Genomic DNA, 13,471 nt, shown 5'->3' with positions numbered 1-13,471 from the left:
GTGGCCTCCCTCCCTCCCTCCCTAGACGCCACCCCCAAGACCTGATGCAGCTGCCTTCTCCTCTGTGAAACTTGCCTCATCTTTATTCACGTTCCCCAGGTTCTTCAAAATGTCATCATTGTTGTTTTATGATATCAAAAGTCTTCTAAACTAGCGCTGAGTGGTAGGCTTTTCTCCAGGTAAAAAGATCAGCCCTTCATACAGGTGACCAAACAAGGTATCAGAAAGATAATATCACAGATGATGTTCATATTTAATTCAACTTAATGGCTATTAATTGAGGACCTCTTCTGAGCTGGCCCCCCAGCTTGGTTATAGGAGCACAGGCTCTGCCCCCAGGTGCTCACGGCATCATAGTTCAGAAGTAATTTTAGTAGCAAGCACATGCTCTTGTACTTCTTCTTTGCGTTTTTTTAGAAGACTATTGTCCTTTTAATGACTAAACACTTAGGTATGGACGGCAGCCCTTTTTATGCTCTGCCTCGAAACAGAAAACCCTTATAAGCATACCGTGCTAAGGACCAACATGCGCTGATTTTACTCTGTCCTCTGTTTGCACCAAAATCTTCAATGCTGTTTCTATTAAAAGTCACGCAAAAATGTATTTCTCTGCTTCATACTTTGATATTTGGTTTTAGTGTCCTTAATGATTAACATTATATAGTATTTTAGAGTAGACGATTAGGCTGAATGCATTTTTGTCCTAGAATGTATCCCAAATATCTCTTTTTAAAATCATGTTACAGTGATCGTGGTGTTTTCTTGTCACTTACTTGTTTTTCTAAAGGTCAAGGTGTGTCCCCTCTGCCCTGCCCCAGAAAAACACAACAAAGTCTCCCCCCCTCCCCCCAAGAAAAAAATTTTCACCAGCGACCAGTGAGGCTCCCGTCGGCTGGGCTGCACTTAATCAGAGTCTCCAGTGTCCCGCTCCCCTCTCGTTGCTGGATCAGTCATGCAGCCTTTGAAGTTCTGTCCTCCCCACTATCCTGTCGTAGAGAGAGCGGCACTGGCAGTCATCTGATAAGAATTACTAAGCGGAGAGAAGGTCAGATTTGCATTCGTAAAGATTTCCGCAAATTAGGAATGATACTATCCCTACTGTTTCCCCATCCCCTTCTTTGTTTTAGGAATTCAGAAACTTCTATCTGCGTAGTAGTTGACTTGTTTAGTCATTATTCCGCATTTATTGAGCACTTTATAAATGCCAGTTAGCTCCATAATACCTGGAAATACAGCATCGAACAAGGCTCAGAAGGTCCCCGCTCTGTACTGCTTACACCTCGGGGAGAGCAGTTGATTTAAAACAAACAGGAAAGTGTAAGTGCTATAATAAAAATAAAACAGGGAGTGACTTGAGGGTCGGCTTTGGCTTGAAGATCATGAAAGGCCCTTCTGAGGAGGTGACACTCAGTAATAACCAGTTGTTTTCCCTGGAGGGTATTGTGTGTATTGCTGTGAATGAAAGACCAGGCCAACAGGGCACCCTGTTGTAGAAAGAGCTTAGAGGAGTGAGGCCACGCGGGCTCTCACATTAGCCCTCCCTGTGCTGTATGGCCTGGGGCAGTAGGTTTAAGCCAGAGACTGGTTCCTCGGCACAAGTGAAAGGGGCGCTTTGCTGGCCTCTAAGCTCCTGGCTGCATCAGGTCCCAGCGTCCTGGTCTGCTTTGTGCTTCCGCGGGCTGCACTGCCTCCCAGTGTTAGTAAAGGGACTCGGGTCTCTTTTTTGTTTACTAATTTGTCGTCCTCATTCTAGGTCTGGGTGGCGCTGTATAACTATAAGGCACCTGTATGATCTTGAAAACGACTTGCCCACGATGTGCTTGCTCTTCAAGTCCTGTATAGGTCATTTCCTGCCTGCCCTCCTCCTCCACAGGACGAGTGCCCACAAGCACTGCCTCTAGTCTGGGGCTTTGCTTCCCCACCGATGCCATCGTGTGGCTCCTTGTTTGCCAGACTTCGGTCCTGCTATTGCTGGCTCCACCTTAGAAAAAAGCCGCAGACAGATGAAATGTTTGATTAGACTTGATCCTGCACGTAGTGTCTGTGAAAGCTCACAGGACTTGCTTTCAGTTCTGAAGGGAAGTTCTGAAGTCACGGCCCTCCCTGCAGGAAGGTAAAGCTACCGGAGCACAGTGCCCAGACAGGGAGGATGCCGTGACTCCAACGTGAAGAGATTTTTGAGAGGGTTTCTTTCCGCACAGCGCAACTTAATGTTATCCTGCTGCCCTTAAAGGAAATTCCTAGTAGATCACTGAGCTTAGACAGCCATGATGTAGCTCAAATGCTAGGGAACTCTCATTACTCTGAACTAGAGTGGGACAGTGGACTATAAGGAAAAGACCCCACCCATCAGGAAAAGACTCCTCTGTGAACCAAAAAGCCCTCTGAAAACTTGTTTCTGTTCCTTGAAAGACATGAGTTTCACTTAATACTTTCTCATTTCATTGGTGGGAAATGCCATTGCAGTTGCTTCATATACCCAGCTGTGTCCCCATCTCCCTGTGAGCTTCTACTTTTGTGTATCCTATAAGAATAGTCACTCTGGTGAAATCAAGTTGAAACAAAGAAATTAGCATTAACCCAGTCTCAACACCTTGCAGCAGACTTTAGGGTTATTGGAAATGGGATCCTTAAAAGACATTCCTCCAAGTTGGAGGTGATCCCCAAGCTGTGGGATCATTCAAGAAATCCAGATTCATCCTTAGCTTTTTTAACTAACTTACTTGCCACTTGTGGGAGCTGGGAGCCCAGGGCCTCAGGCAGTGAGACTTACACACGTTCTCCTGTGAAGGCCAGTATCACAAAATGCCAATTGTTTGTTTATTCACTCTGCCAACATCCAGTGAGGCCTACTCCTGCAAGTCAAGAACTACTTTAGGCAGTGGGGTTACTTGCTAAACGGACCCTGTCCGTTACCAGAGGCACTCCCTGTTTAAGAAGATGCAGACGTACAAATGGATAATTATAAAATAATATGTTTTATGCTACCAAGGAAGTGCATACAGCGCAGTGTGTAAAAACAAAGACGACGGAAATCAGAGCAAGATCAAGGAAGGCCTCCTGCAGTAGGTAACACTTGCGTGTCCAGTCATGGGGGAATTCTTGAGTTGGACAGAACAATGATCGAGTTGCTTTGAGTTTCCAGTATTTTGGTGCACGTTTCATTTGGAATATGTAACGTCAAGAGTTTGTCAGAAGTCAGAGATTATCATCAAATACTGAACTTCCCTTTCTTCCTGACTTAATCAAGATTCATAAAGAATTAAAGAAGCAAAGAATTAGAATTTTTGAAAAGCTGGAGAGAATTATCATTCTGAGTTTACTAACTTAAAAACTTTACAGGTTGGTTTACTAATATTTACTTTAGCAAAACATAAAAAGTCCACTATCTTAAAGTTATATAGATTGAAAAGATATTCTTGTGATATTTCAGTGTATTTCATTTGATTATATAACGTCAAAGGTCTAGTTTAAAAGTAGAAACAAGCTATCTTTTTTTAAAAAGCAAAAAATCTCTGGTTAAATGCACCCAGAGATACATGTAGGCACTCACATACAGACATACTTCTTCTGTACACTGTGATTTTAGCCTTGGCATAATCTTTAGCTTGCACACTTGCTGAACTGAGAAATTAATATATATTTTTTACTAAATAAAAACATTCGCCTTTATTTCCCTGGCGCCAAGAGGTGTGTGGGAGAAGTAATTTCTAGTACAGTATAGAATGCAATAGTTAATTGTGCAGTGCTTGGATTTACATCTTTAAAAAACTTGTCTCCAGCTTTCCATTATAGACTGGAGTCATGTGCAGGACTAGCGAGAAGACTGTGACCCTGAAGGTCTTCTAGGAGCCTTGTCTGAAGCTCGGGACTTAGCCCTGTCCTCTTAAGACTCAGGGAGAGGTCTAAATATTTTCAGCGGTCTCCTTGAGAAAAACATTTATTTCATATAGTTTTTGAAGCTCACCCTGGGGAACTTGATGCTGTTGCCTAATCTTTGCTCTGAACTCTGTTCCCTAAGTACGTATATAGTCACCCCCATTAAGTATCAGTGAGCCTCTGGGTATTTGTTCCTAGGTTGGCATGTCTAGTTAGAAGGCAAAGCCAAGTGCTTACAAAGTAGTAAAGTTGGAAGCAGCTAGAGAAATGGTAAGGCTTGTCCAAAGTCTCAGAGTAAAAATTAAGGCTTTGATAATGAGAAAGTGAAAAAACTACGCCCTGTTTTCCATCCTTCATCTTTTTGTCACACGATTAGGCACTAAGTGTGTCGGGCACTTAGCCTAGAATTGCCACTAAGCACACAGGAGACGGCAGAGTCAGGAGCTCTCGGGAAGGGAGCTGCACATCTGGAGGCGGGAGACCAGCACGGCCGCCTGCACCCGGCTCAGTGCTGTCCCCAGGTTCCTCCTGAGCGTCCTCTGAGCGGTGGCCCGGACAGTGCAGGACCTCGCCTGCCAGTTGGCCAAGCGTCTGGATCCTGATGGAAACGACTGCGGGCGTGCCATTTGTCTTGTCAGGATCGCAGGTGTGCTGTGCCTAGGACACGGAGGTCTGTCCCTGCCTGGGGTGGTAGCCTACCCGCGTTCCCCTCCTCTTACGTCTGGCTGCAAACCCCTGCGAAACGTGTCATGAGTTAGCGGAAGACTTGTAGAGAATTCACACGGCAATGACACTTGACTGCAGTGTTCTTACTAGGGACTCCCTAGTAAGACGGTTCAGCAGGAAAATTCAGACACTGATAGCAAGGGCAGCCTTGGTCACGCTGTCTGAGACAGAGATGGCTGCCTCACGGCACTGTGTAGCTAGACTAAGTTGTGCGTGGACCGCAGGTTTTCAGGTTCTAACCATTCTCCGGAATGCCTTATGCTTGCTCATATGATGAGAGCCTTTTGATCACAAGGAGCAGCAACAACCCCTGCTGGGCTAAGGACCTCTATTTAAGGATACAGGACCATCGTGTGGAAGCCGAGGAGAGTACTAGCAGGTGGTCTTGGAAAACTGTCCAGACGCTTTTGCTGTCTCTTATATCTGCCCCTCCCCCAAATCACATCCTCCCCTTCTGCAGATTGGCCTCCTCAGTTCTTTGATCCACGTGTCCAGAACCCCTCAAGCTCACATGTTCTTTCTTACAGTACCAGTCTCCAAAAGAGAAAACTCTTTCAAATTCCAGAGAAGGGGGACTTCCCTGGCAGTCCAGCGGTTAGGACTCTGTGCTTCCACTGCAGGGGACACAGGTTTTTGATCCCTGGTCGGGGAACTAAGATCCCACATTCCGCGCGGCCAAAAAATAAACCAATACAAAGTCAAACTCCAGAGAAGGGACTCTGGCTAGCCCAGCTTGGGTCAAACTTCTACCCCCCATCTGCAATCAACTGTGGCCACAGCAGATGGTCACACAGTACAAGACAGCTGTCGGGGGCTCACCGCTCCCACCGGGGCTGTGTTGGCATTGGGATAATCAAGAGGGAGGCAGGCTGCAACCCAGCAGACGTCCACCACAGCTCACTAGTAAGCTGGTGGCTGGGCCTGTTAGATCAGCAGACAGGGTGATTTTATCTAGGCAACTGTGCATTCGTGAAGGAACCGGGAGAGGATCATACATAACAGTGAAAGCTTTTAAAATCTGTTGTACTGCAGTGTCCTTCCCATCAGTTCTTCTCCCCTCTTTCTTTAATGGTCAGAAGAGCTAGGATTGTGTTTAAGTTGCCTTGGGAAACAAACAGGAAACTGGACCCTTGGCTAGCAAGAGTGGTCACGTGCCATTAAAAAATAATAGTAGACGGAGAGAAGAATGAGGCTCATTAATACAACCCTCTTGAGATACGTAATATTTAGTATTGTTCATGAAAGCCCTATGAAATTAAGATCCATGCTATTATTCTAATACTTCATAGAATAAAACAATTATTTTGGACAAATTTAGTTTGATAGAATGTTTTCTCACTGAGCCATCCAGAACTTGAGGGAAATCATCCTTCTGGATAACGGAGTTTCCCAGAGAACTCTAGGTTAACCTCTTTAAGTATCAACACATGTAATTTTTAATTTTCACTCTTGTGAGTGCACCTCTTTCTTCACCAGAGTACATGAAAATTAAATATTTCTTAATACCTCATGCCATTATTCTACAGTGTAGTGTACCATATGGTAAATGGTAACAAGGAATGGATGCTATTTGACCCTTCTAGATGACCCCAAATAATGGGGGTTTTTAAAAAATCTGCTCTTTATTTATTGTGTCTTCTTGTTCTGTCTAGGACTGTGTACCCCCTCCCCTAAAGTAGTTTTCCTTCTGATCCACTTTGTAGAATTGGGAACCAGAAAACACAGCTTATTTGAATAATATATACATTAAAAGTAAACGGGGCCTGAGTTGGCGTATGGGGGGGTGCTCTTATTAGGAAGGGTAAATAATGCTTTTTTTTTTTTTTTTTTGCTTGAATTTCTTGCTAACTGCAGTGAGACCTTGAGGCCTTTTCACTTCCTTTTCCTCAGCTGTGTCCTTTGGGTCTGAAGCTGCCCGTCAACAGATCCAGAGGAGCGGGATGATCCTGCCTAGAACTATCTGTGAGCCTTAGCAAAGTCACTCTATTCTTTTCGACAGAATGAGGAGAAAAAAAAAAATGAAAGCACCTCAGTCGAACAGTAGTGCCCGCTTTTTTGCTTAAGTCCTAAGTCAAATCTAACCTGAAGTTTTCTAAATTTTTAGATATAGTCTCCGTGAATATAATGACAAATTTTTTGCTGCCCTCTTGGGATTACTTTTCCCAGTTATCAGTGTGTTTCTGCAGACATTCTATTTTATAAGATATTTTGTAATATTTCATGAGGGATTTTCCAGAATTCTCTATTGGTCGTAATTTTCCACCGGGAAGTTCTGTAAATAGTATAAATCTTGCTTTTACCCCCTGAACATGCTGTGTGAGATTGGAACAACAGAAATGGAACTAACATTTCTGGACCACGTATTCTGTCCTGGGTGCTCTAATCGAAGCCTCTCCATCCCGTCCTTGAGGCAGCCCTGTACGGGGAGGGCTCTCTGCCCTGTTAGAGGGATGAGGAGACGTCAGTAACTTGTCCAGGGCCACGTGGCTGGTGTGCAGCAGGGGCAGGTTCACACCTGGCTCTGTCTCTCTGTCACTCAAGTCTCCACCCACTGCAGTAACCAACATTCATTGCGCCCTTTCAGATGCCAGGTACTTGCCAAGCCTGCCACGTGTATTATCTCCTTTCATCCCCTCAACACACGTTATGAGGTGGAGCAACTTAACTATTTCCATTTCACAGACGGGGAAACGGCTGTGGCATGTTCAAGTAACTTGCTCAGGATAAGTCTGTCTTCAGAGCTCATGCTCAGAACCCACAACGCATTGTCACCTCCCTAGGCCCCATATACTTAGACACGTAGACTCGTACTACATGACGGTGGAAAGGAAAAACACACAGAAGTGTGTGCTCATTCTGTTGCCTCCTTTTTAGAAGGTGAAGTTTTAGCATTTTTAGGGCAGGAGAACTTGTAGAGAGAAAGGTGAACTGGATAAAGAATTTGGAGGTGGGTAAATGAGTCTCCATAGTAGCTATCCTCCTGAAGCACTTTAATATACAGAATTAAGATGGGTTTTGAGGGTCTCTTATTCAAAACTTTCCTCGAGAATGTTTCGGTAGTGTTCCCAGCGGAGGTGAAGGTCTAGTGGATGAGACCTACACTGGGAGGCCCAGCCAACCAATGGTGGTGTACGTCCTCACAGGGAGACACAAAGGGCTGATCAGGAAGAGAAACCATTAGCTGCAGATGGAAACCAGCATCTCCCCCTCGAGCAATTTATCAATAGTTCCAGGCCTGCTTCAGCGTCATCTCGGCATTGCCGAAGTCTGCTTTCATTGGTCACAGTTACGCTTTGAATAACCGCACGGGAAGGAACCGCACAGATTCACTGACCCTGCCTCGGTCTGTATAACCTGGATCCAACCCCGGGGCCAGTGACCCCCTTGTCTCACTGACCCCTCCCGCCCTCCCTCCCTCCTCCACGTTCTGGGAATCATCTGGTGTCAGAGCTGTGGCTGGCGACTGGGGGACTGACGAGCTTGATGCTGGGACTTCAGGACTAGCTCAGCTGCAGAGAGAAGAGTCAGCGCTAACCTTCCTCACCACGCGTTGTCATTTCTTCTTTTTCTCCAATACTGGGTAGTACTTACTTTCAAAGACCTGAAGGTGGCCTTTGTAGGTTATACTTTCAATCTTAGAGATTTAAGTTTCAAAGTTACTTTCTTAGGCCCTTTGTTCTCTCACCCTGCTTTCAAGCAGAGCATAGCCTCTTGGGGTGGGCAGTGGTCCAGATGGAGACCACCTCCACCTCCGCAGTGATGCTGACTCGTGATGGGCACAGAAGGCAGGCGGGCAAGGAGAAGCAAATGAGTGATAATTTAGCCCCGAGGTGTGGTGGAGAGAACTTAGGTTTAGGGCTCAAAAGCGAATCCTGCCACCTGTAGGTTGGGTGACCTTAGGCAAGGCCTTTCGCCCCTCCCGCAGCGGGATCCTTCTGTGTAAACGCGCTGAAGTCGGCAGAGCTGTCGTGATCGCATGACGTCGTGCCCCAGCGCCTGGCACAGCAGCACTCAGCGCACGTTGGTCTTCTTCTTTCCTCCTCACCAGCTCCTGTGACCCATGGGGAACCAGGAGGCCTGGGGAATCTCTAGGGGCCCCTCGCACCAGCCGCTCACAACCAGATGCCTCAGTTCCCTCTAGGACAACAGGGCCAGACCAGCTCTGCCGCGCTCGCTGCCTGCTCTGGAAGTCCGCTCCCTGCGTACACAGGCGGCTTTGTGCGGCACGGGAGTTCACGCCCTGAATGGCAGGCTTCCATCCGTCTGCCCCGAGGTGGGGCAGAAGAACTTAGGCAGTAGGCATGAGGTGGTGTGTGCCACTGTGAGGAGGGCGATCTTTGAAAAGCCTCTGCCTCTGTTCATCTCTCACAGACCGATCTCTGATACTCTCCCCTCAAATTTCACAGCGTAACTAAAAACATTTTAGAGTTTCCCACTCCTTGCTAGTAACATTTGGGAAGGGGAGGGAGGAGCTCTTACTCCAACCACCTTCCTTTTGGGTTACTCACCATTTCTGGACGAGGAAGGGAGGTTACAGGCACGGCTCCAGCTGAGCCGGTGGGTCCTGGTCACGCATCGCCCCTCCTCCCACCCCCACCTCGGCCTCTCTAATGGGCTCGTTTCCGCAGCCCCTCCTGTTGGGGGGGACAGCCTGGGAAGGGGGCTGGGCCGCAGAACCTCAAGGATATGGGCTGGCCACGCGCTTGGCTCCCAGTGGAGGCTCACGTTTGCACGTAAGAAGAAGGAATTTCCCCTCTCCCTCTCTTCAAATCTTTTGAGCCAAGGCCTAGAAGCCCCTAATGCCTCAGTCAGTGCTGGTTGTCTTCCAGACGCAGGTCCCTCTTGAAATCTTGAGATGTCCCTTTACTGCTTGGGCTCTTAATACGCGACTCTGCCTGTTTGGGTTCCAGCTTCCATTTGCTTAGTGGGATATTTTGTCCGGATTAGAGTCTGGTCCAGGAGAGGAGCTTCCTGGGTTTCAGCTGGACGGTGGGGGGAGGGCGTTTTCCTGTGCCTCCTTCACACCCACTCAGCAAATGGCCCACGTGGTGAGCGCTGGCGGAGGGAGCCCAAGCCTGATGTGTAAGACGGGGCTCCGAGGTCCCTTTGAAGCGGGCGCGGTAATTGCGGCTTTGATTACGCTGACTCCACCGCTGGGCTGGGCTGCGCGGGGCTCGCCTGGCCCGCCCAGCTTCAGCTGCAGCCCCCCGTGAAGACTTAGATGTGGGAAGTCTCCAGTCTCCCGAGCCTCATGCCTGTGGTTTCTTGAAAAGAATCTTGATTTGACCTGTTTTATGTCTGTAAAGCAACACCGCAAGGCTTTTTACCCCCAGTTCTCCCATCTGGGGGTAAGACTGGTCTGCCCTGGTGACCCTGTATTTTAAAGGAGCAACAAGGTTCAAATAAGGTGCCTCATTTGATTGACAGCTTCCTTGCCCATTTATTTAAATACCAGCTACACTATAAGGAGAGCATCCCCGGTGGGGAAGAGTCGCTTTTTGGTTGGCAGTTGTACAGAGCAGCTCTGAAACCAACTTTTCAGGAGGATTTATAAGAGGATACTAAGATAATGAAACAACAGTGGGGAAACGTGAGACTGTAGAAAGCACTGGCTTTATTAGGAGATGTCGAAATTCTTGCCAGGGAAGCGCGTATTATCCTTGTGACAAATGGCCACTCTGGCCAGCCGGAATCGGGTTAGTAATTATGTTGTTATGCTCTCAAGAAGCGGGCAGGAGGAGGCACTTTGGGTGCCGTGAGGAGAGAGGACGACTCGATGAGTGGTCAGTGCAGGAGCGTGGAGGCCGCCGCAGGGCCACGCAGGCCGCTGACCGTCTGGCTTCGGAGTCAGCCTGAGGCTGGGGTGGGCACGGGTCCCAGCAGAGGGACAGTTTGTCTCCGTGAGCAGACAGACGCCCCTGGCGGCTGAGGCCAGTCTGTTCTGAACCACAGCGCTGGTCTCCAGCTGCTGTGCGCTCCTGGCCCGGGGCTGCCCGCCATTCCTCACCAGCAAGAGCAACCGGGTCCGGGCCTTTGAGAGTCCGGGAGCCCAAGCACGCTGTGAATAGGAGTCTGCGGGCGCTGCCTTCACCCCCGCCCGGGCTCTGCTCCTGTCTTCTTGGAAAGCCAGGGCCCTTCGCAGCTCTTCCATCCTCCTGTGTGAAGCATCTCTACCCTGCTTCAAGTTTAAAAATCACAAAGCTGTAGTGTGGTTTTCCCGTTAAATGGGGGAAGGTTAATTTTCCAGGAGAATAGGAATTGAAATCGTCATTGAAGACCTCATTCTGTTGAAGGCAACATTCTGTGGCTGATTTCCTCCCATTTTGCTTTTGCTTGATTTGTTTGTTCACTAGCCACCCGGGTAAACAGTTTCTTCTCAGCTCTGGTAAGTCATTTTGAGGGACAGCAGCGGTGGTGGTTGCCGTGATTCTGACGATGCTAACACGTGGCTGGTAAGAGCCCTAAGAGTGGGGCTCACTCTGCGCCCCGCACTCTCTGAGCCCCTTGGAGGCATTGGCCGAGCCCGTCCTCACGGCTCCCGGGCTACAGATCCATCTTCTCTGAACAGCACGGTGTAGACCGTAACTCGCTACCCAGAGTTGAGTTTTCATTATTAAACTATCTCAAAGCTTCCTTTTATTTCTCCTCTAATATGTCTTTCCACTCAAATAAAAAGCATAAAGGAATGCACTCCACTTTTTAGAATTAATTTTTTTTAAAGGAAATGTCTGCTAATAACAAGGACACTGCAAGCACAAAAAGTTGAGATGTGTCTGAGCTGCCAAAGACCCAGGTAGAATAGGTGCTTCCCTGCAGCTGGACGAGGCCGTCTCCCCAGGTGCAAAGCAGGCAGGCGAGGCGGATGCTCTCCAGAGAGGAGGTGACCTTGGGGATGCTTTCACTTTCCTTTTGTCTTTGTCTCATCTTGTTGCAATGTTTTATTTTTAATCACTTTTTAAATCTCAGATTATTAAAGCTTTGGGGATTTAGGGATTCTCCTTTCTGAACGCTCTTATCAGCAATATCTTTAAATACTTGTTGAGCGTACATTCCAAGGCTAACGTTAGAGATCCTGGTTGTTATGAAGGAAAAAACTCTTGAGAATTGAAAAGTCTAAGATGGGAGAAGCGTATGCACCTCAAGACTGAATATGAGCGGACATAGACCATCCCGGTCACAAGGGGGCTTGTTGCAGGAGTGTGAGGGGCATTGACTAACTTGCGTGTGGTTTAGTCTCGTGTAAAATCCTACAGTGGCTCCCCACAGTGGACTAAAAAGACCAAACAAACACTTTAGAATGACAAGTCTTTCCCTGATCTGGCCATTGCCTGCCATTACGATTCATGTTTGGCCATTCCCTCCTGATGTTTTTCCAACAGATTTTTTTTTTTCTTTTTTCACCATGATCTAAAGTATTACGTGTATTTCACATCGTAACCCTGTACATTTATGTACAAATACATGGAACCAGGGTAAACATTTCAGTAAAGTACACTTATTCTCTAACATAGTCTGAGGATTTAGGGCTACCATAGGGCAACCTCTTTTAGCCATCACCAGATCAACAACGTGGATTAATTAAATGCAGAGATCTTAAGACATGTGCTGTATGAAATAGAGGTTAAAATCTGTAAAGGTCTGTGGCAAATTCACATTCACAGTACTTTATTTGTTCCTTCTTGAGGTGGAAAACGAAGCTCCTTCCCAACGTGCAAAGCCAAGGCAGCGACCCCGGGACCTCTCCTGGAGATGGAAGCTTGTTGACCACCCAGACTGTCTCCATGGCTTGCCCAGTCGACCCCAAAGGAGAAATGACACCAACTTCACCCTGAGGTCACTGCTAGAGACGCTGATCCATAAAGACAATCACTGCCGAACCCCCTTTCATCTACTGCGAGAGCCAAGTTCCACAATAAAAAGCATACAAGGTTTTTCAAAAGAAAAAAAAGCACATGAGAATGCTAGCGGGCCCTGGGTCAGCTGAGCAGCTTTCCTCCCCCGTCTCCGCCGTGCACTTCCCAGAGCATCCCGCCTCCATACCTGTAACCTCCTGGCAAGGACAGTAACTTGGGCCGCTCTTGCCTGCCCCGAGCACCGGGAGCGGCCGCGGCACAGCCGTCAGCGTCCCGGGGGGGAACTTGTGGAAGAGTTCCCTCTTTGTTTCTGGCTTCATGTTTGTTTCTCTTTTCCTCAAGCTTTTATTTAACAGTGCAAAAGGATCGATCTTGTTTGCTTCTTTTTTTTTTTTAAACTTGAATTTTTTTAATTTACACTTTTTAGTTTTAATCTTCATGTATATTTTGCTAGCGATGAGCTTTTTAAGTAAAATCGAAAGATCTGGAAGAGTTTGAAATAAAAACGAAACGAAAAGAAGCCTTCTTCTTTTGAGGGCTATCTTGTCCGCTAAGGGGCTTCTCCGTGAATTGCCTGTCATAATAGTGGCCTGTCTTTGTCAGGTGTCCCATAGAGCTAAGTAAACCTAACAGTCCACTGTGTGGGTGGCAGTTGGCAGTCCTCTGTCATTTTATTTTTCTTATGATCTCTTCTCTTTTTTTTAAATGGTAAACCTTAACAGATACCTTTCAGCAGACCAGTTTGCAGTGAATTTTCATTTCTTTCCTTCTCACCCTCTTGTAAAAAGCCCAGCACTTGAATTGTTATTACTTTAAATGTTCTGTATTTGTATCTGTTTTTATTAGCCAATTAGTGGAATTTTAAGCCAGTTGTTAAAATGAGCATTGATGTACCCATTTTTTTTTAAACAGCAAGGCACAGCCTTTGCCCAAAACTGTCATCTAACGTTTGTCATTCCAGTTTGAGTTAACGTGCTGGAGCATTTTTTTTAAAAAGCTTTGTAATAAAACAT

General features: G+C 47.0%; 1 protein-coding gene across 2 annotated transcripts in view; it reads left to right on the top strand.

Moving 5' to 3' along the window:
- LEF1 (lymphoid enhancer binding factor 1) overlaps nucleotides 1-12,369 on the top strand; it is a 115,912-nt gene extending 103,543 nt beyond the window's left edge. For both annotated transcript variants that reach the window (XM_068542310.1, XM_068542307.1), the window contains one exon: nucleotides 12,290-12,369. In XM_068542310.1, the coding sequence (XP_068398411.1) occupies nucleotides 12,290-12,369 (80 nt within the window). The remainder of the gene's footprint in view (nucleotides 1-12,289) is intronic.
- Nucleotides 12,370-13,471: the final 1,102 nt, after the last annotated feature.

This window comes from Eschrichtius robustus, chromosome 4, assembly GCF_028021215.1.
Source record: "Eschrichtius robustus isolate mEscRob2 chromosome 4, mEscRob2.pri, whole genome shotgun sequence".
Lineage (NCBI taxonomy): Eukaryota > Metazoa > Chordata > Mammalia > Artiodactyla > Eschrichtiidae > Eschrichtius > Eschrichtius robustus.
This window is presented reverse-complemented; position numbering and strand designations above follow the sequence as displayed.